The sequence below is a fragment of the Medicago truncatula genome, chromosome 6 (genome assembly GCF_003473485.1).
Source record: "Medicago truncatula cultivar Jemalong A17 chromosome 6, MtrunA17r5.0-ANR, whole genome shotgun sequence".
In the NCBI taxonomy this organism is placed as follows: domain Eukaryota; kingdom Viridiplantae; phylum Streptophyta; class Magnoliopsida; order Fabales; family Fabaceae; genus Medicago; species Medicago truncatula.
In genome coordinates this window covers 7,482,968-7,505,546 of record NC_053047.1, presented here as the reverse complement: position 1 = coordinate 7,505,546, position 22,579 = coordinate 7,482,968, and the positions used below count along the sequence as shown (strand labels likewise).

General features: G+C 31.3%; 1 protein-coding gene, 1 long non-coding RNA gene and 1 pseudogene across 2 annotated transcripts; 2 read left to right on the top strand and 1 right to left on the bottom strand.

Annotated features, from left to right (window-relative positions):
• Positions 1-2,551: 2,551 nt before the first annotated feature.
• On the top strand, positions 2,552-3,592 carry LOC25495647 (floral homeotic protein AGAMOUS). The gene has a single exon (XM_013595873.1). It carries the CDS (start codon positions 2,552-2,554, stop codon positions 3,590-3,592), a length of 1,041 nt encoding a protein of 346 aa, XP_013451327.1.
• Positions 3,593-6,818: 3,226 nt separating this feature from the next.
• On the bottom strand, positions 6,819-10,457 carry LOC25495646 (delta(7)-sterol-C5(6)-desaturase-like; annotated as a pseudogene).
• An 8,516-nt stretch (positions 10,458-18,973) lies between these two features.
• Positions 18,974-20,591, top strand: LOC120575890 (uncharacterized). The gene is made up of 3 exons (XR_005642132.1): positions 18,974-19,422; positions 20,216-20,370; positions 20,534-20,591. It is a non-coding gene; the product is annotated as an uncharacterized lncRNA (long non-coding RNA).
• Positions 20,592-22,579: the final 1,988 nt, after the last annotated feature.

Sequence of the window (22,579 nt, the reverse complement as noted above, 5' to 3'; positions counted from 1 at the left end):
ATAATTTTATCTCATAACCCGCACTTCGCCCATAGCTAACACTTAATGGGAATCATAATCATTAAAAATATTAATCGACTGAATCCTTTATTACCCAAACAAAAACCAATTAACTTAGTCCATTAAATAAATATTGAATACATTTGATCGAAAAGTTTAATTTGATCACGTGCCCATTGTAAATTAGGCAGGAATACACCTTTAATTTGATTGCAAAGTTTTATTTTATTTTATTTCCTTTTTTATATGTTTTCACCTAAAAATCAATCTAAAATCACACCGTAAAAACTCCAATTAGAATCATGACCATACTAGAATATTGAATCATCAAACATATTAGTCAATTGAATCCATTGTTACCCAAATTAAACAATCAATTAGTTGAATCCATTAAAAAAACGATTTCTATTTGATTGCAAAGTTTAATTTGATGACGTGCCCATTGTAAAAACAATTAATTAACAAATTAATATTTTTGGTAGTGCATTAATTTTCTTTATATATAGTAAAATATGTAGGGGAGAAAATTACATCACATAATTTATAATTGGAGGAATTTAGCAACAGAGCGTGGGAGACTGGAAAGGAGAGACAGGAAGCACAAGTAGAACAAAGACGAAGAACAAGGTTAGTTTGTCTTTCCTCTTTTTAGTTTCTTATTTGCCTCAATAATTTTGTTTTTGTTTTTGTGTTTTTTTAATTTTTTTTATATAGTTTTTGCATTTTTGGTTGTGTTTATTTTGATGAAGAGGTAGGAGAACGTTATCTGTATACACCTTGAATTAAAGAGAAAAATAGAATGATGAGATAAATATGATAGATTGAAGATGCAATAAAAAAAAGATAAAAATAATTTGAATTGTTGAATAGGTGTATGAAAAATTGAAGGTGTTCAAATATTATGGTCCAAACTTATTCAAAAAATAAATAAATATATTATGGTCCAAATTATATAGGTTTTTCTTTTTGGAAAGAAATTAGGTTATTTAGTGGTTTAACTTCAGCCTTGTTTCTCTTTTCGTAAAAAAACATAAGCTATAATAGTTTTTGATAATTTCTGATTCAGTCGATTAGGGTATGAATTTGAATTCTATTTTTAAAAAATATTTTTAGTTTTGAAAGAATTAAGACTTAGTTCGATTAAAAAAAACTGGTTTACAAGGTTCATTGTAAAATTCCTTCAAAAAAAAAAAGGTTCATTGTAAAATTATTGAGATGGTAAAATTTCTTTCATGGTTATAGATTAAATCTTAGATTCAAGATTTTTCTTTTTATCTATCAATGAAAAGTGTGCAACCAAATCTTTTGTACATTTTTTCCCCTATTTTCAGCTTACCTTATGCTGTGAATGACTTTTGTAATATTTTTGTTTGGTTTATTTAAAACAACCTGTTCTACTATACCGTTTCTAATTTTTTTAATTAAAAAATAAAATAAAACAAAATATTGGTCCGTCTATATCTACTAGAATATGGTATAATATAGATAACACTTGAATGAGATAATAAGAGACCTCTTCCCTCTTATCCAAAGATTCCGAGTTCTATTCCAACAATGTTAAATCGAACATTGCAATCTTTAGAGCTCCTACCTAGATTGAGAGATTAGTCTATGCATTTGAGCAGTAGGGATTGAAATTAAATTATTTAATTGGTGATTGGAATCATTAAAAAGATAAATTTATTGAATGCAATAACAATAACAATAACAATATTCCGTGAGCTTAACTCAGTTGGTAGGGATATTGCATTTTATATCCAGGGGTCGGGGTTCAAACTCTCGACACTCCACTTCTCCACAATTAAATTGTGTGAGCTCTAGCCACTAGGCTACTTGACCAAAAAAAACAACAACAACAAATAATAATAATAATAATATTGTAAAATAATAATAATAATAATAATAATAATAATAATAATAATAATAATAATAATAATAATAATAATAATAGTTTGCCAACTATTTTAACTGCATTTATTATGGATCTAAAAAGAGAGAATTGATACTTCATCAATTGATTATGAGATATTTCTGGGCTGCTACACTAATTAATTGCTACCATTAATCCAATCAATTGAAACTTCAATACACACTTATGTTGAATATTATTTTACATGGATACATTTGACAAAACCTTCTTTATTTATTTCTTTATTTGACTACAAGTGTTAGGAGAGCAATATGAATCATATGATCTTGGAGCTACTTCACATGATTTTGCATTTCGTCTGTTCTTTATTGTAATTGTAATTAAAAAATTTAAAACATTACTTATCTATATTATAGAGTTTAGTTTGTGTATAATGGACGTTTCTACTGCCATGGTTGTTTACTAAAGTTTTTTACATTGATGTTTTTGTTTCCATTTGAACAAGAAATTAGAAAGAAAAAAAATCATCTTTTAAATGCTATACTCCATACTCATATCAATACCATGTATAAGTGATGTATATACATACCAATATAATATATACTATTTTTTTAATTAAATATACTATTCGACGGTTTGAAGTTTCAATGCATGATTGTATTTTTTTTTCTTCTAGAGAAAATGGGTCGTGGAAGAATATCTATGGAACTCATTCAAAAGGAGAAATCAAGAAAGACAACATTTCAGAAGAGAAAGAATGGATTAATGAAAAAAGTGAATGAATTTTCCATTCTTTGTGATGTTGATGTTTGTGTAATTCTCTATGCTCCTAACTTTGAAGCCCAAGGATTCGTTGAACCTGAAACATGGCCTAAAGACAAAAGAGAGGTGCAAAGAATCCTTCAAAAGTACTATAATACAACAAGTGACAGGCGTCCTAAGATCTATGATGTTCAAGAGTATTTTAAGGAAAGGATGAAAAAAATTAAATTTGAGATTTCCAAAGTGCGCAAAGAGAAGATAAAGATGATGTATCCATCCTGGGATGAATCTTACAATTCACTTGGAGTGGAACAAGTGAGGTCATTTGCTAGCATGTTGGATTCCAAGCTTGATGCTTGTAATCAAAGGATGCATATGCTAAAAGGAGATCTTAAAGGAAAAACAATAGCTCATGAATCACACAAGGTTGATATACTTATAGGTAACCCTAACTTAGCCTCAAAGCCAAGTAGCTACTTCAATCTCATGCAAAACAACATGTTTGAAGCAAAAATTCATCCTCCATTGATGAATATTAATGATAAAACCCCATTAGGGTTTTGGCAACTTCAACTCGGACAAAGCTCTCAACCTTCTTCTATGATTTCCAATGCGCAAAGCTCATACTACGTGGAGTCTCAAGAAGGTAGGTACCCACAATCTTACCCTTGCAAGCAAATTGATGTTAATTGGGCTAACTGGGCCAATCGAGTTGATACTAATGTTACATGCGATCTGAAAATCGATATGAAAAGGAAGGATGTAGCTGAAAATGATGAAAACTTATCACCATACTATTACAATGGAAATGCATCGACGATGCAATCATATCCTTTTGCTATGCATTCTCTTCCTTTCCAGAATCTTTCATACCTACCACATGGATTTCAACTTAATGGATTCAATGATATAAATATGCTTCAAGCTCATAAGTTCAACTACATGGATGGAAGGAAGTAGTCCACAACACTTTAAATTTTCATGCTAGCTTCTTAATTAGTAATAAGGTTGTTGAATTATGTTTTAATTTTTTAAGACTTATTATCATTAGTTTTTTAGATTATTGAATGAATATGAATTTCTTTTCTTGGTTTTTAAGTGGAATAAATAGTTTGATAAATTGCTTATTATATTTCTTTTGGACTGAAAATTGAATGTAATGTTTATTATTACATGCAAATCTCCTTTGTTGCTATTTGTTTTATGAACATTTGTCTAAATTTGTTACATTACATGTATGTATACTGACATGAAGGGATAAAATTATCCTTATTTATGTCATGGAAAAAACATTTACTGATGCCATTTTTGTTTGTTTAATTTTACAAAGACATGCTACATTTTGAAGAAATAAGTGTGTCCCGTAAGTTCAGTTGGTAGCTACCAGGGATAATTTGAGCAGGGGTCGGGTTTCGAACCCTAGATTCCCCACTTCTCCACACATAATGTGTGTGAATTTAGCCACTAGACTACTTAACAAAAAAAAATGTTAGGGAAATAGTGCCAATAGCTTGCGTTGTCAATGTGCTTGATTTTTCGGTATGAAATGAAGCTAACTTCACTTATTTGCAGCAAACAACATTTTAGATTAGGCCTTATTTTGCTTTTGAAATAAAAATACTTATTTTGTTATAAACATCCTCAATTTTGTTGGGAATATAGGTGAGTGTTTCCCTCCGAACTAGTTTTTTCTTTTATGCGAGACTCAAAAAATTGGACTCATGATCACTAATTTAAGGTGATCTAATTTCTTACCATTCGAACCAACTAGTTTTTTTCACTTCCTTAAATACAAGAATAATACAAATAGGTTTATTTATTTTTCCTTAACGACAATTAATTTGGACCTTAGTAAAAAAAAGAAGATAGATACCACACCGTCTTCTACCCCTGAAGTGTGCTTCTCCGTCCTCTTGAGAAAATTCTTGCCCTCATTTAGAGCATGCAACTTTATAAGGTTTCCATAATTGTACCATTATGGTGTTACCATTTGCCTCCATCTAGTCCCACTAATGGAATACTCCACCTCATGTTGAGCTTTCTCCACCGCAACTTCTAAATATGAACACCAAATATGTATTTCACATTGTAAAAATCCACATTTAAGGTTGATCCTAAGTGTTCTTACGTCCGCCTCTCCAGACTAACCCTGAGTATTATTAGCACCATCTCTCTAAGATGATGTTGAGGGTATGACGTCTCTCTAGACGAACACCCCCTCTACAGGAGGGAGCTCCACCTTATTCCTTCTTAAAATAAGACATCACTAGAGCACTCATGTCCTCATAGTTCTCTGAGGCAACTTAAAATTTAGAGTCATCATCCCCCCCACCCACACACACACACTACTCAGGACAAGCCCTCTTGAAATGAAAAGTCTTCTGACATTAGAAGCACTTGTACCTTCGACTTGCCACCGCCCTTCGAGTTTCCACAAACTAAAACTGTTGCTTCCGGTAAACTTTTCAATGTACCACTTGGTACCCATGGTGATTTCTCAATGATTTGTTCTGATTGCCCCATTGTGGATGTCAATTGTTGTGAATTCGAACAGAGTCACACCAGACTTGATGTGTGGATCAAATCAATGACAACAAAAAAACAAAAGGAATGCAATAATAATCTTGAACAAAAGTAAACAACAATATGAAGGAGGAAGGAGAAGAAGAAAAAGAAAAAACACACAATATTTGTTTACCTGGTTCGGTCAATAATGACCTACTTTGGTCTCTCCGATCCACTAATCAATAGAGTAACTTTACACAGAGATTCCAATAGAAATTACAAGAGTCGGTCTTCAAACCTAATTATACTTTTTCCTGAATCGCTTCCTTTGACCAACATACTCTATTATTTAATAGGCTTAATTGCACTTTTGGACCCCTAATTAATTTAAATACAAAACAGCCCCCTATGTTTTGATTCTTTGGCAGTTTTGGACCCCCAAGGCAAAAAAAAAATAAAAAATGACACGTGGCACCTCACTTAGGGTGCCACGTCAGCGTTGACCGAGTCAACAATGGACTGGGGGTCTAAAACTGCCAAAGAATCAAAACATAGGGGGCTGTTTTGTATTTAAATTAGTTAGGGATCTATAACCGCAACTTTTGAAAAGATAGGGATCCAAAAATGCAATTAAACCTATTTAATATCCTAAAAGGTGAATCGAATGATGATTCTCCCAAACCTAGAGCTCTTACCAACAGAAAGCCTAAGAAATCTCTCTTAACCCTAGTTATAGTGTTGGCAGCAAAAATCCTTATTTTTTTCCCTTGGCAAAAAGAGAAAAATCAATTTTTTTATATATTGTTGTCCCGCTGTGCTTCGGTGCAAAACTGACACGCCTAGGCTCAAATTGGTAGCCCAGAACACCCAAAAATTCTTTCTATTATTTTACTGCAGTCAATCATCACATATAGTTAAATTTGTTGGTTTATTTATTTTTTAATAATAACTATTAGTTAAATTTAATCGATTTTTTTTTTTACAAATTTCATATGTTTTAAACATAATCAAAATTATTTACATTCCTAATTGTTAAATTTCAGTATATTATATGTTGTATTTTATATAGAACCCGTAATTTTACTGTGTGTTTATAATAGGTTAAAATATGGTTTTAGTCCCTGCAAATATGCTTCGTTTTGGTTTTAGTCCCTGTAAAAAGAAAATTTTGTTTTTGGTCCCTGCAAAATATTGTTTTTTAAAATAGTCCCTGACCCCACTTTTATGATGATTTGCATACGGGGCACATTATAACTGAACCAATTTTGTAGTTTTTGATCCCTGCAAAATATTTTGTTTTTAAAAAAGGTCCCTGTACTATTTTCAAAAACAAAAAATTTTGCAGGGCCCAAAAAACAATTTTTTTTACAGGGACTAAAACCAAAACGAGACATATTTGCAAGGGCTAATTAAAACCATATTTTAGCCTTTATAATATTAATTTTAATAGATTTTTTTTTTCACAAAAATGTAATTTAGATATTAAAAAACCGGTCGAAATTAAACTACTATTTGAAATTGGATCATATTAGATCATATGTTTTTAGAAGTCATGCAAATTAAACTAAACCGCTGATATTTAAATTTTTTGGATTGGGCGACTTTCTACCTCACAACCAATCCAACACACACCACGTACAACACCAATAATAAAAAATGCGCAGAAAAGCACATTTGTGAACTGACGCGTGGGACTCACATGTTGATATGTTGGTCGCGCGTGTAGGTTCATACGACGAAGCTGTGAATAGGGCTTCACCAGAGAGTTTCAAACCAAATGGTGGTGGCACACCGGTGAAAGGACGCACAATGACCTAGAGCAAAGGCACTAAGTAGCCGCACATACTGTTCATCCGTGGATCGCAAAACCTAAAAACGTGTGATACCATGTAGAAATTATATATTTATTTTTTTCAAATGAGACCACGCATATTATTTACTTATAATGGTGTGAGCTATCACAATAAGCCAACACAAAATACTACAAATACAATATCAATTCTAATCAATCATATGCTTTTATTATCTACTTTTCATACTCTCCATTTATTATTATAAATAAATATTTATTTTTTATATTCATTAAATAATTAACTTATTTAGTTATTCAATGAATCTAAGAAATAAATATTTACTTACAATAAAGACCAAAGAGAGTATGTTACCCACAACCCACAACCAAAGAGAGTTAGTCAAAAATAACATTCAACAAATGAAACTGAGACGATCCGAGTCGAGCTTTGACCATGTAAACTATTCACTCTCTTTGCCTTTAACTTCCTCAGGATCACGAAGAGTATCGAACATCCAATCCATCCATATTGTGTAATGACCATAGTTATGCCGATATGTCGTATGATGAATGGTGTGGTAACCAGCTCCCATAACAGGCCAAAGTTTTCCGTGAATGCAATCATGAATATTTGCGGTCCAAACACCTTCAATGAATAAGAGCACTAAGTGTGCGATAAAATGGACTGGAACAATAAACAAAGCCAGGCTATGTGGTAATGCTTGAAGTATTCCATCAAGAGGATGAAAAGCCAAACCTGAGATTTATCACCAAAAAAAAAAGTTAGTCCACCTTGATTTGGTGATTAAATCAAAACAAGACAAAATTAATACCAGATAGAACTAGACAAGGCATAAACACAATAGAAAAGAGAATATCACAAGATAAACTTTTAAAGTATTGAACAACTTTTTATCTTTTTGATGATTGGTGAACAAAATGTTATTTGTAACAAAAAGTTGTGTTGTGGTAGTGAGGGATAAGAATTTCAGTTTTTGACCTATCCCTTGCATGCATGCCCCCAATTTGTCAAATCCCAGGAACAAATTTAAAATCAAGCACAACACAAATTAGAGTTATCCTATCCAATCCTTAATTTTTTAACAGATCAAACACACCTTATGTTTCTAAGACCATAATATTCTGAAGGAGCGCTTTTACTTGAGAGCTAAAGTGGTTTTGGGTTCCTATATAAGTGGCCTCTACATCAAACATACATCCAATATGACAGTATTTTAATACAATGAAGCTCAGTTAGTTGGCTAAAGGATGTTGAAAGAGTTATAACAAGGAGGTCCAAGATTCAAACTTAGAAATTATTGTTATTAATATCTAACATTTTCCTATTCCTAGAAAGAAACAAGGGTTAATAGTGTTTTAACCCCCTGTAATATAGGTCATTTCTGATTTTACCCCTTGTAAAATATTTCTTTTGGATTTCGTTCTTGTAATTTGAAGATTTTTGGTTTTGGACCTTCATGAATTTTGATTGTGCAAAATCGAATATATGATAGGGGGTAAACCGAAATTTGCTCAAATTAACATGAAGGTAAACCAAAATTTGCTTAAATTACAAGGGGGTAAACCTAAATTTGCTCAAATTACAGGGAGTGAAATTTTCCGTGAAGGTCCAAAACCAAAAAATCTTCAAATTACAAGGATGAAATTCAAAAAAATATTTTACAGGGAAAAACCGAAAATGACCTATATTACAGAGAAGTAAAACATTATTAACCCAAGAAACAATACAAATGGTTAACTTCAACGTTCTACAGAAAAACACTTGTAAAAATCACAACCTATTTAGGAATTCTAACCATGCTCTAATTCTTAAAATCAACATCATTTATAACAACACTATATTATGGATAATAAACAACGGTTAAACAATACAAACATGAATTGAAAAATATTTAAATTCACATGATTATAATTGTGGTGTTGGAACATTTAACGTACTCACCAGCAAATGGGGAGAGAGTATTTTGTTTATTGTAGATATGATGTGTTGCATGAAGATATTTGTAAAGTGGTTTTATGTCATGCAGTTCTCTGTGTATCCAATAGATACCAAACTCTACAATAACCATATAAATTGCTAAATAACCAATGTATGCAACCCAACCAACATTGTTTATTCTAGGAAAGGATTTTGTCCAGCCAATTTCTGTCAGGTACTCAGAAATAGTTGGAAGTAAAGTGTACCAAAGCACTCCTTTCATTGCAACCGATATTTGCAAGAACATGGTTCAATGTGATGGAATGGCATCTGCAACAATTAATACATATCAATATATCAAGACAACAAAATTAGATGTTTGAACAGAAATAAAAAAATCAACATACAAAATCAGCTTATAATAGTGACCGAAGGATGTATAATTTAGAAAGAAAAGTGAAATAACATTGTATTAGAAATGTAGGGGTGTTAAATTTGGAAGAATTTTGTCACTCATTACTGTTCTACACGGTTTGATGAATTACTCGCGGAATATATACACTTCACACAAAAATAGTCTCTAATCAATTCATATAGTTATGCAACAACAAATAAAAAACTACCTCTTTTTGTTTCAAGCCAAATCAACAAGAAGAAGAAGACACCCCAAAATTCATTACTCCACCCAAAATAAAAAACTACCCTTAACCTACCCACTTGGGTTGAGTGTGCTCCTCCTGAAGGTCTCAGGTCGATTCTCTATGGTGCCAATTTGAATGGGTTAATTTAGCTTCTTCAAAAAAAAAACTACCCTTAATCAAAAAATTCTCTCCCTCTCTCAAACTTTAATTTTTTTTTAAGTGGCTCTCAAACTTTCATTTTAAATTTAAAATACTAATTGATTTGTTTTTTCTTGTGAGATACGGATAGAAAAACAAAACCCCGCCATGATGAATACGAAATAAACACAAATTTATTACAAAAAAAAAAAAAAAAGCAAAACACATTTATATGAAATCATAAGATAAACATATTCTAACAGTAATAAGAAAACAAAGATGATAACAAAAATTAAATAAAAAAGACACCTTTAGGGACATAAACATTTTGTTTCCAATAGTAAATGTAGAAGGACCATAAGAAACAAGAAATGAAGTAAAGTAGAACACCACTAATGTAGTTTCGAAGCCATGTTTGGAAGAATCTTGGAAGTGGAACCCACAAGAACTGTGGCAACAAGGTTCCTAATACAATGTGGTTGTACATGTCTGTGTCTTCTATGAAGAATCTACGATAATCGGTTGTTGTATCTTCCATCATCTGCATTGTTGGAAGAAGAAGAAGAAAAAGAAGAAGAAGAAGAAGAAGAAATGGTGATAGTGGATAGAGAGAAAGGACAAGGGAGGAAATGAATGAGTTGTGCAATTGAGAAATTCATTTTTCTTATATAGTCGTATGTTGTAGCTCAACCTGTAATATTGACATCTTCATCCGGATTCAAATAGTTGTGTGTGTGAATTTCAAGTGGTGTTTTCTACTTCATCAACCAAAGAAAAAAACAATTATATAAGTTAACTTTAGAACAATATAATTGTCAAACTCACGGATAAACTTATAGACTTGTGAGAATTCATGAGTCTAGAAGGCAAAAACGAGTGGTTTTTTATTAGCTCGTTTTATATTTTTTAGGATTTTACAACGCCACCACATTTGAGTTCATCTTTGCAGATGTGAAATATATTATATCAAAATATATTATATCATTTCATTATCCACCTAATTTTTATTTGCTGATGTGGATTATATTTATTTTTTAAAATTAAAATATTTTGCATAAAAAAATACATGAAAATGCCAAAATAAATGGATAAAACTACAATTAAGCCTTTCTTTTATAATTGTATTTTTCTTTTTTTGAATGCCATTATCTCTCAAGTGTCTAGTCTCCCAAGGTTTTGATGTTGTCTACTCACCGATTATTCATTCTTGCTAAATTATTGGAGGTGGATAAATCTTCTCATGTTTGAAGAAAAGGTTTTGTCTTTTGATGCTTCTTTGTCTTATATTTATTCTTGTGTTAATCTTGTTGACTTTTTTTTTTTTTATTTTTCTTCAAGTAATCTAGTTTTTAGAATTCATCTTTTTAAAACAAATAAGTAAGGTGTTCGAGGTTCGAACTCCGACTCTTAAATATTACAACGCATTGTCCCTCCAAATTAAGTTATACTCATGGAGACATCTAATTGACTCTTTTAGTAAAAGTCATTTCTCTTCTTCCATGCAAAATTAAAGGTAGTCCTGGTCTTGCCACATGTGATGGTCTTGCCACTATTATGTTGTTTTGCTCTTCCTATTAGTTCGTCTTCCTAGAAATGTTGGCCATTCCATCTTTTAAGTCGACTCCTCACATTTTCACATGACATCGTATGTTCTATTTTTATATATTATTAATGATATATCTTTTATTGTATCATGTAATGTGTTGAGAATTTGTCAATTTGAGATCGATGAGAAGAAACATGCTTGTCTTTTCGGTACGTTATAGACCGTTCAGATTTGATGTCAAACTTAGTGTTTTTTATGTAAAGGGAATGAATAAATATTTTGAATCTTGATTGTATTTTTCATGTCCAAGATTTATTATTTTATGAGTTTAGTATTTACTCTTGTTGCCTTGTTGCAGTTCACTCTTTTTTAACTATTGTTTTTGTTAAGCCTTAGGTTCTTAGAGAGATAAGGTCTTGATAATTCGGAGATCGGTCATGAAGTAATTATAGTATGGTTAAGAATTCTTTCACTCAGAAATTGAATTTGGTTTCTTCTGAACGATTCGTGTTTTGGTGGAGTTCATTAACCATTTAAACCCAATCAATTCGTTTGAAATTATTTTTTTATAAGGCAAGAGTAAATGACATAAAAAAGAGTGGCTCCCAACTAAGTTGGTACCCATCTCTAATCTATTATCAAATGCTCATATGCATTATTAAAAAAAGGGGGAAAATACATGAAAATTGAGGGGACATAAACCAAACCCAGTAAATCCACACAAAAATGTAGGTCGACCCCAAGCGGGAAAAACACAACACAAGTGGATCATCCTCTAATTAATCCTAAAACTAATCAAAGGTCTTCAATGCCGTGATAGGGTCGTCCGTCAACATGAAAACGAGTCCATGTACCATCAACTCCCTGCTCCAAATGGCAGCAAGCTAAATGACCCTTTCGAATGCCACAATCTAAATTAAACATAAAGAATGGATAAACTAAACCGGTGTATGAATCGTCTACCAGCACAACACACATTGAATTGCAATAGTATTCGAGCCTTCAACTCCAAATCATATACGTTCCACTGAATCAAAACAGTGGAAGATGAAACTGTCCGTCAACACGGAAATAAGTCCCCGAAACCCACCACAAAAGCCCTTTCGAGCATTATATTTCAATCCAAAGATGAAGGATCTACAACCCAACTTCAGTGAACAAGAACAAACTCGGATAGAACCAGAACCACCTCCACCGGTAGGCAAGTGGCGATAGTTTGTAAACCTAGAAATTGACCACCGTAACGGCTGTTTTAAGTGACCAAATCCGCATCGAAACTGAGAGAACATATCCTATCCAGGTTGAATCTTATGAACGCTATTTAAAAATATTGTATAAGATGTTGCTTTTCTATTTTATACTTTGAAATTTTATGATTCTCTCATTCTTAACGCATCTCCGTGCTTGAATGACTTATAAATATATTTCAATCGTGGATATTTAGGATCTGTTTGGTAAACTCAAAAAAAGAGCTTTTAGCTCTTAACTTATAGCTTATAAGTTCGTTTCACAGAAAAAGCTCTGTTTGGTAACATTTTTTGACCATGAGCTTATAGCTTATTTCACGAGCTTATAAGCTATTTTTCAGAAGCTATTCCAAATAGCGTTTGAGCTTATAGCTTATAGCTTCTCATTTTTTGTCTCATTTTTACCCTTATCAATTTAACAAAAATTCATATCTACCCTTTGTAATAAATAACTACGTTGAAGAAAAACATAGCACTTTTAATCCCAGATTTCACTTTAACTAAATATATATGCTCACGCTTTTATTTATTTTTACAAAATATTTGCTCATGTTTACAAAAATAAAAACTACATTTTTTCTTAAAAAAATATATGTTACGTTTGCCTAAATAAATCATATTACGTTATGTTTAATTTTGTTTTTAAGTCTAAAAACAAAATTTTGTTTGATTTTGGGTCAATACGTTTAATTTTGTTTTAGTGGGTAACAATTAATTTTTTTTTAAAGGTTTTGTTTAATTTTTTTATAAAGTCTAAAAACTGAAATAAAATCAATTTTAAATAAAACATTAGCCAATTTATGAATTTAAAAATAACATATAAAAGACATATTAGATTAATATATTTAAACTATGAAATTTTAAATATTTTAAATATCAATTGATACAAATTTTATAATGAATTAAAAATACCCTTTTATGTCATTTTACGTTTATAAGCTAGTTGAACCGTTAATTTTACCAAACACTTCAGTTAGCTTATCAGCTATCAGCTAGCTTATCAGCTAAAAGCTATCAGCTAGCTTATAAGCTATCCGCTATTTTTACCAAACAGAGCCTTAATCCTTGAAAAGTTTAATCAATTAAATCCATCAACAAAATTTCACGTTTCTTTTTCCGTACGCAACATCAGTTAACATATAACATCACTTGGTTCCGTGTAAATTTCATTTCATTGAGAAGTATATTTTTCTTTCCCTTTTTTTCAATATCACTTCAATATCCATGCTCTCTTTTTTTAATCATACAATTTGATTGACAAGTCTAGTAGATTGTGAATTACTTCAATTCCAAGCTCTCTATTTATAATTAATACGCAACATCAATTAACAAATACATCGCGTGACCCTTCTAAATTCCTTCAATACAATTTGATTTAGAAGTCTATTTTTCCTTTTTAATATAGATTTGACTATATAATTTAGAATAATGACATAATTTCATGTTTGGAGGAATTTTGGAAACAGGTGGAAGAGATAAAGAGATGAGGTAATTTAGGTGCATATGACACTCAAAATAGAAATCTTGTCGTATGGCTGTTGCCACAAGGATTTTCTTTTATAACTATAAAATTAAAAAAATGGAAAAAAATAGGCTAAAGTGCACTTTTCCCCCCTTAACTTTCAAAAACTTGCAATTTTGGCCCCCTAAATATTGAAACCACAATTTTGGCCCCTTAAGATTTAGCCCCTTTGCATCTATGGTCCTTTTGGTCAATTTTGACTTATTCAACGCCTACGTGGCAAGCCACGTGTGTAATTAATTAATTAAAAAACCAAAAAATCAATTTTTAAATTAAATAAATTAAAAAAATTAAAAAAATCAGAAAAAATTAAAAAATCCATTCTTTTCACTTCTGATGGCTTCTTCCAATCTATGTGTAACCTTGGTTCAATCTCCCTTCTTTCTCTCTACTAACCCCAGCCACCAGCACCACCATCCATTCCAATGGCTTCTTCTTCTTCCTCTTGAACCCATCACCTTCCCAAAAAAACCCCCAAGGTAACAACTGCCACCACCGTAGACCAAGAAGAATCCGACCACATCGATTCTGAACTTCCCTCCACCGTCAATTGCTCTTCCGACACCGATCCCAACAACGAACCCGAAAATGACACTGACGAATACGACGAGGACGATGAACGACGCTAATTTGTTTGGATCTGCTATGGGGATTGGTATTTTTGGACCTTTCAGCTATTGGTGCAGGTTCTGTTGTTGCAGTTCGGCATTTAGGGTGGGCATGTATTTTGCTTTGTTTATTTTTGGTGTTTTGGCTTTGTATGTCCCTCTGTATGTTGCGCTTATTTTTTCTGCACATGCGCTTTATGCTGCTGCGTTTTTAACAGTAGGCAGGGGTTTGTTTATCAGTTGTAGCAGCTTGCCATGATGAAGAACTAGATCTAAAAAAGATATGGAAGTGTGTGTTTGTTGTGATTGTTCTCCAATTTAATTTAGGCTGTGTTTGTTGTGGAGTTCCGTCGCATATTCGTAATTGCTCCCATGAATTTTTTCAAAAACAGTATGAAGAGATGTTTGGCAATTGTGTAATTGCTGCATTGAATTTGTTGTAATTGTTGATATTTTGGATTTGAATAATATATTATGGGGAATAGTATGCAGAGGGTGATTGTTGTTTATGAAGCAAAAATTTTCTTCTAGGATTTCAATGAAGATGATGAACAAAATTATCAAGATATGAACAAGATGATGAAGATTAATTTTTCTGAATTATTTAATTTCTGGTAGTGATAGTGATATTTCTGATGATTCTGACAGCAATGTTTCTTATTGTTGGGGTTGGATTGGAAGAGATGAAGATAACATGAAGAAGTGTTTTGGGTTTTATTTTTATTTATTTTTTCTGATTTTTTTAATTCTTTTTTTCATTTATTTAATTTAAAATTTGATTTTTTGGTTTTTTAAATTTTTTTAATTAATTAATTACACACGTGGCCTGCCACGTAGGCGTTGAATAAGTCAAAATTGACCAAAATGACCAAAGATGCAAAGGGGCTAAATCTTAGGGGGTCAAAATTGTTGTTTTGATACTTAGGGGCCAAAATTGCAAGTTTTTGAAAGTTAGAGGGGGAAAAGTGCACTTTAGCCAAAAAAATATTATTCATATTCTTTTACCGAGGGACCTTTTAAGAAACTAAATTTTGTCTTTTTAATGGGTTAATAATGCTTTTCATCCCTGTAATATATGTCATTTCTGGTTTTCGCCCCTATAAAATTTTCGGTTTGATTTGCACCCTTGTAAAAAATTTATTTTCCGGAAAACTCCCTTAATAGGCCATTCAAAAACCGAAATTTCTTGAAAAAAAAAAATCTGAAAATGGCATATTAGGGGTGTTTTCTAAAAAAAATAATAATTTACGAGGGTGCAAATCAAACCGAAAATTTTATAGGGGCGAAAACCGGAAATAACATATATTACAGGGGTGAAAAGCACTATTAATCCCTTTTTTAATTCATAAAGTGGTAGGGACTGAAATGATGTACCTTAACGTATGAGAAGTGAAATGATTTTAACTCAAAATATCACACATTAAGACTTTGTTTATAATGATGGAAACGTACGGAGCGAAACGGAATGGAATAAAATGAAATGGAGTGGAATTGAGCGGATCGGAATAGAGATCTCATTCTATTATTTGGATATTTTATGGTGGAATGGAACAAAGTTGTCATTCCATTGTTTGAGAATGAGACGGAATAGAATGACTTATAATTTTTTCATTCTAATTTTACCGTTATTTTTGAAAAAACATTATTTTGAAAAATGTATTATACTTTACTGAAATAATTAGAATTGTATAGCTTAAAATGTTATCCAAGGATGAAAGCAACATTGACATGACATTTTGAACAAAAGTAATTAAATAACAATATGAAGGAGGAAGAAGAAGAAGAAGAAGAAAACATACAATATTTGTTTACCCAGTTCAATCAATAATGAACTACTTTGGGGGAGAAAGCAGTTCTCTCCGTTCAACTAATCAAGAGAGTAACTTTATAGAGAGATTCTAAAAGAAATTACAAGAATAAATCTTCATACCTAATTCTTGCATTTTCCCGAATCTCTTTCCATGACAAGAGACTTTATGGTTTAGTATCCTAGGGCTAGAAGGTGAATCCAATAATGATTCTCCTAACCCTAGTTTTAGTGTTGGCAGCAATAACCCTTGTGTTTTCCCTTGCTCAAAACTGCCTTGCTTTGGCGCAAGTTGGCAGCCCTGACAAAAAATCTTGGATTAATGGTGTTTTACCCCCTGTAATATATGTCATTTTTGGTTTTCTTCCCTGTAAAATATTTTTTTTGATTTACCCCCTGTATTTTTCTTTTTTTGGAATACCCCCTAATAGGTCATAAAAAAACGACTTTATTATTATTTTTTTCATTTTTTTATGACCTATTAGGGGGTATTCCAAAAAAAAAAAAAAAAAATTTACAAGGGGTAGATCAAAATAAATATTTTACTGAAGGGAAAACAAAAAATGACCTATATTACAGGGGGTAAAGCACCATTAACCCAAAAATCTTTCTGTTATTTTATGTTGATTTTCAAGTCAATCATTGCACATAGTATATTGCATCTTTTATTTATTGGTTTATTTATTTCTAATATCTTTTATTTGTTGGTTTATTTATTTCTAATAATAACTATTAGTTAAATTTAATCGATTTTGTTTTACTATTTCATATGTTTCAAACGTAAACAATATTATTTACGTCCATAATTGTTAAATTTTAGTGTATTATATTTTGTAAAAAAAATAGAGAACCTATTATATTTTATATATATATATATATATATATATATATATATATATTATTTCGTCCCTTAATTAATTATTGAGTTTCATTTCGGTCCCCTAATTAATAAAAATTTCATTTTGGTCCCTTAATTCCATCTATGTTTGCCAAAAAGTCATTTTTTGTTAGTTTTTAACCATAAAACATTAAGGTGGACCAACATTATATGTGGTCCACCATAGGCTTTAATAATTTTTTTAATTTAAACTGTTTGATTTTTGTTCAAATAGAGAACCATTGGATTTTGAAGGTCTATATATATGAAATCTAATAATGGATTATCAACACCTAATTTTATTTTATACTTCTTCATCTTCTTTCTCCCTCTTCTTCTTCACCTTCATCATCTTCATAACACCTTCATCAGAAATCCAGAAAAAGAAAAAACATAATTGATTTATATCAAATTTATTCAAAAATCTTCAAAATTGTTTTTCAGCATGTTAATAGTTATAATCAATTTTTACCATTTCTTTTATTGATCCCTTCTCAATTGATTCACTTCAACACAAATCCCAAACACCTCTTTGATTCATCAATTCCCAAATTTATCTTGACAAACAATACACTGATTCATTTTCGAAAAAACAATTTCGGTGAAAATAATACTGATTCATTTTCCTAACTCCTCTTTTGAGAGAAAATATCATTCAATTTGTTGTTATTTCAAATCACCCTGAATATCATCAACTGTCACATTCACCCTTTCCAAATACCAGCTTCCTTTCAATTTCACTTGAACAACACATAATCATGATTAAATTAGGGCTTAATTGAATATTTGGTCTTCTAACTTATTTGTTGTTTTTATTTTGGTCTCATAACTCTAAATTTTTCAGTTCGCTCCTTTAAATACACTTCCGTCATTCAATTTGATCCATGTCAGTTAACTTTAACCCCAAATGTATTAGATGGACCAACATTGTAGGTGGTTCACCGTAGATCTTATTAATTTTTTAATTTCAACCATTTGATCTTTTTTTTTTCTTTCCAAAAAGGGGGTGGTTAGATTATGGAGGTCTACTGCATCTAACAGTGTATCATCAACATCCAATTTTGTTAACATTTCTTCATCTTCTTCCCTCCTCATATTCATCATCATCTTCATACATTCATCAAAAAGTTCAAAAACTCAAGATTTTTTTTTGCAGTCGAGTACAACATTCTATCAACAGCAACAACAAAATTCAAATTCATAAAAAATTCAGCAACATTCAAATTCATAAACAAACCCATAAACAATTGAAACTCTTCATTAAATTCCCCTCTTCGTCATACTTTTAATTCTCTCCTTAATCTCTCTAGGTTGGTATATAATTTTGTTGGCTTATTTAATTCAATGGTCCCTTAAATAATTTTAAGTTTTCATTTTGATCCCACAATTAATAAACGTACCTTTTGGTCCCTTACTTTTTTATCTATTTGCCAAATAAATCCTCACAGTTAAGTTTAATCCAAATGATGTCTATGGTGAACCAACCTTAAGAGTGGTCCACCATAAATCCTATTAATTATTTTAATTTAAACCGTTTGATTTTTTTGTTTAAAGCAGGACCGTTGGATCACATAGATGTATTTTATCTTACGTTGAACCATCAACACTTAACTTTTTTTTTCTTATTCTTCATCTTCCTCCTCTTCTTATTCATCATCTTCATACATCTTCATCCATATAAAACCCAGAAAATTATTAAATATTAAAAACTCTAACTTTATATTTTTTTTTTTAAAAAATTAGATCTCATCAACTCTTCAAAGCCAATCACCTAATCCCTTCCACAAACTAAAAAATCCTTCATCTTCATCCCTCCTCCAAATTCTCTCATCATCAACAACACAACACGGAATCAACAAACAACATTCGCGTTTTTAATTTCAGTATCGCTGGCAACATATCTAACGAGAAAGGAGGGTAGAAGATAACAAGTGAAAATGCACTACAACTTTGGATCTAGAATTGAATCCATGGCCGCACTGAGGCAACACTCGGATTTCATCTTCAACGGAGAATTCGCTTAAACAAATAGTGTAATAGAATTTCACGGCGTATTCCTCTGTTGTTGTAAGCTTTGGAAGAGAGAGGAGAACCTTCTTCTTGACGCCTCTGTGGTTGAAGAGAGACGAGGATGATGACGAAATCAGAATTAATGACGGTGGAGTCAGGTGAGTCGGAGAGGGTTTGATTTTCTGGTTTTTTTTTTTTTTTTTATCTTTATCACATAAGATTGGGTGGGTTATGAAGATGGGGAAAGAAAGGTTGGGTGAGAAAAATGATATGATAAGGTTTTAGTTTAACAAAAGATAAAATAGAAAGGAATTGATGAGTTTCTGGGATGATGAATCATGAAGATGATGATGTCCTTTCTTTCTTTTTGAAGGAATGACAATGATGATGTCCTGTAGTGTTGTTTTGTAATTTACGAAGAACAAACTCCCACCGCCAGCTCCAATTGCACACCAGTGTGGGGAAAAATGGGTTCTTTTTATTTTAGCTTTGTTTCTTATATTTTGTTGTCTTGCTTTTAAATAATTAAATGATAGTGTTGAAATAAAAACTAATTGAAAAGAAAAAAAAATCATATAGATATGGTTTAGTTTGATATATGGTGATGATGTTGTTGTTTAATTGATGATGATTCCAAATTCTGGATATATGACGATGATGTTGCTGTTGAATTGATGATGTTGTTGTTGCTGCTATTGTTTACTATGAGTTGCTACGATGGACCATTTTTAAGGTTGGTTCACCATAGACATTTGGAGTTAAACTTAACAGCCGAGATTTATTTGGTAAACGGAGAAAAACCTGAAGGACTTAAACATACGTTTTATTAATTATGGGACCAAAATGAAAACTTAAAATTATTTAAAGGACCGATGGATCAAATAAGCTAATTTTGTTTCTATCTATTTCTCCATCGCATCTACAATTTATTAAATTGAGTTTTTTTTGTAGGTTGGTTATTGGCATGGAAACTGGTGTTGGTTCACGTTCCTTTGTACAAGAGATTTTTAGTCCAAAAAAAAACTATTTGATCTAAGCTCCAAATTGGTCGTCTTTCCAAAATTTACAACAACCTTAATAATCCCCCAATTTCATCTTCCACTTAGGTTCGTAACTTCTCTCATGTTTGGTGTTGTTGTTGCACGATCCTTGTTGTTGGATTTCGATTTAGGGTCATGAGATTTGGTGTTAATTCACGTTTGTTGTTTGTTGTTGCTGATGTTGTTCTTGGATTTCGATTTGGGGTCATGAGATTTGTTGTTTTTGCAGAAAAAAAAGGGTATATTTGTTGTTCCTTGGTATATTTGAGATGATGAAGATGAAGAGGAATAAGAGGAAGGAGAAGAAGAAAGGTAAAAATATTAGGTGCAGATGGTTCACTGTTACATACAATGGACCTGCAATCTAATGGCTGAAATTATATCTAAATGGAGTAGATCAATTTGACTGACATAAGTATAAATAAGGGACCGAAAAGAATTGTTTAGAGTTATGGGATAAAAATAAAAACAACAAATAAGTTAGGGGACCAAAGGTTTAATTAAGCCATAAATTAGCATCCTCTTGACTTTTTATGGGTTTTGGGTTCTCAAAAAAGTTTAAGTTGTACTCGACAGAGAGAAGGAAAAGAAGAAGCTGAAAGGAAACGGTGAGAGTTGGTGGTAAGAGAAATTATATACTTTTTGTTGAGAGAAAACATGAACTTGTTTTGTGAAAGGGTGAAGAAGAAGATAGAAGAAATGTGAAGTTTTCTTACTGCATTAATCACCATTTTCTGGGTTTATTTTTGGGTGAAGAAGAAAAAGATAGAAGAAAGGGGAATTGGTTTTGTGAAAGGGTTCTAGATTGATGAACAATAATAGGTAGACTTAACAATATTAATTTTTACGGGCTAATCATAAATATGAATCTTGTTTTCAAAAGGAGGAAAAAAACATTTTGATTTATTTTAATTTGGGTTTATTTTGGGTTTGATTGTTGAATATTTGTGAAGTTGATGAAGATGAAGGGAAAGAGGAAGTAAGAAAAGTAGAAAACAATTATGTGTTGGTGGTTCACAATTTCATATAATGGACCTGCAATGAAATAGCAAAAATCATATCATGAATATTAGATGTTAACAAACTAACGAAAATGACATTTTTGCCAAACAAAGATGAAATTAAGGGACCAAAATGGAACTTTTTTAATTAGGGGACCAAAATGAAACTCAATAATTAATTAAGGGATCAAAAATGCAATTTAGCCTATATTAAGGGACCAAGAAGAAACACACAATATTTGTTTACTCAGTTCAGTCAATAATGAACTACTATGGGGAGAGAGCATCTCTTTGTTCCACTAATCAAAAGAGTAACTTTACAAAGAGATTCTAAAAGGAATTACAAGAACCAATCTTCAAACCTAATTCTAGCATTTTCCTGAATCTCTTTCCATGACCAATAGATTTTATGATTTAGTATCCTAGGGCTAGAAGGTGAATCTAATCTTAATCCTAGAGCAGAGAAAGCAAAAAAAAAAAAAATCTCTCTTAACCCTAGTTTTAGTGTTGGTAGCAATAGCCCTTGCTAAAAGCAGAAAAAACTAGATATATATAGGCTTAATAGGTCATTTGGCCCCTTAATTAATTTCAAGTTTTCATTTTGGTCCTATAAGTAATAAAACTCATGTTAGTTTTTGTCCTATAAGTAATAAAAACTAACAGAAGCTCAATGGTTTGACGGAAGGGACTTTTTTGACAGACGGAGAGACAACTAAGGGACCAAAATGAAAACTTGAAATTAATTAAATGACCAAATAACCTATTAAGCTATATATATATATATATATGTTGTCCCACTGCGCCTGGGCGCAAAACTACCTCGCTTAAGCGCAAATTGGCAGCCCTGACAAAAAACATTTATGCTATTTTATGCTGATTTTGAAGCCAATCATTACATATATTGCATCTATTATTTGTTGGTTTATTTATTTTCTAATAATAACTATTAGTTAAATTTAATCGATTTTGTTTTACAATTTCGTATGTTTTAAACCTAACCAATAATTTACATCCATAATTGTTAATATTTAGTGTATTATATTTTGTAGGAAAAAAAATAGTATGTTAGGTGTTGTATTTTGTATAGAACCTATGTATTTGGGAGCAAAGGCACTAAGTGGTCGCACGTACTATTCACATGTTGATCTGAAAACTTAAAAACGAGTAATACCATGTAGAAATTAAATTATACAATATTTTTTCAAAGAAATTATATTTCTATATAATGGCTATGTTTCAAATGAGACCACACATATTATTTATTTATAATGGTG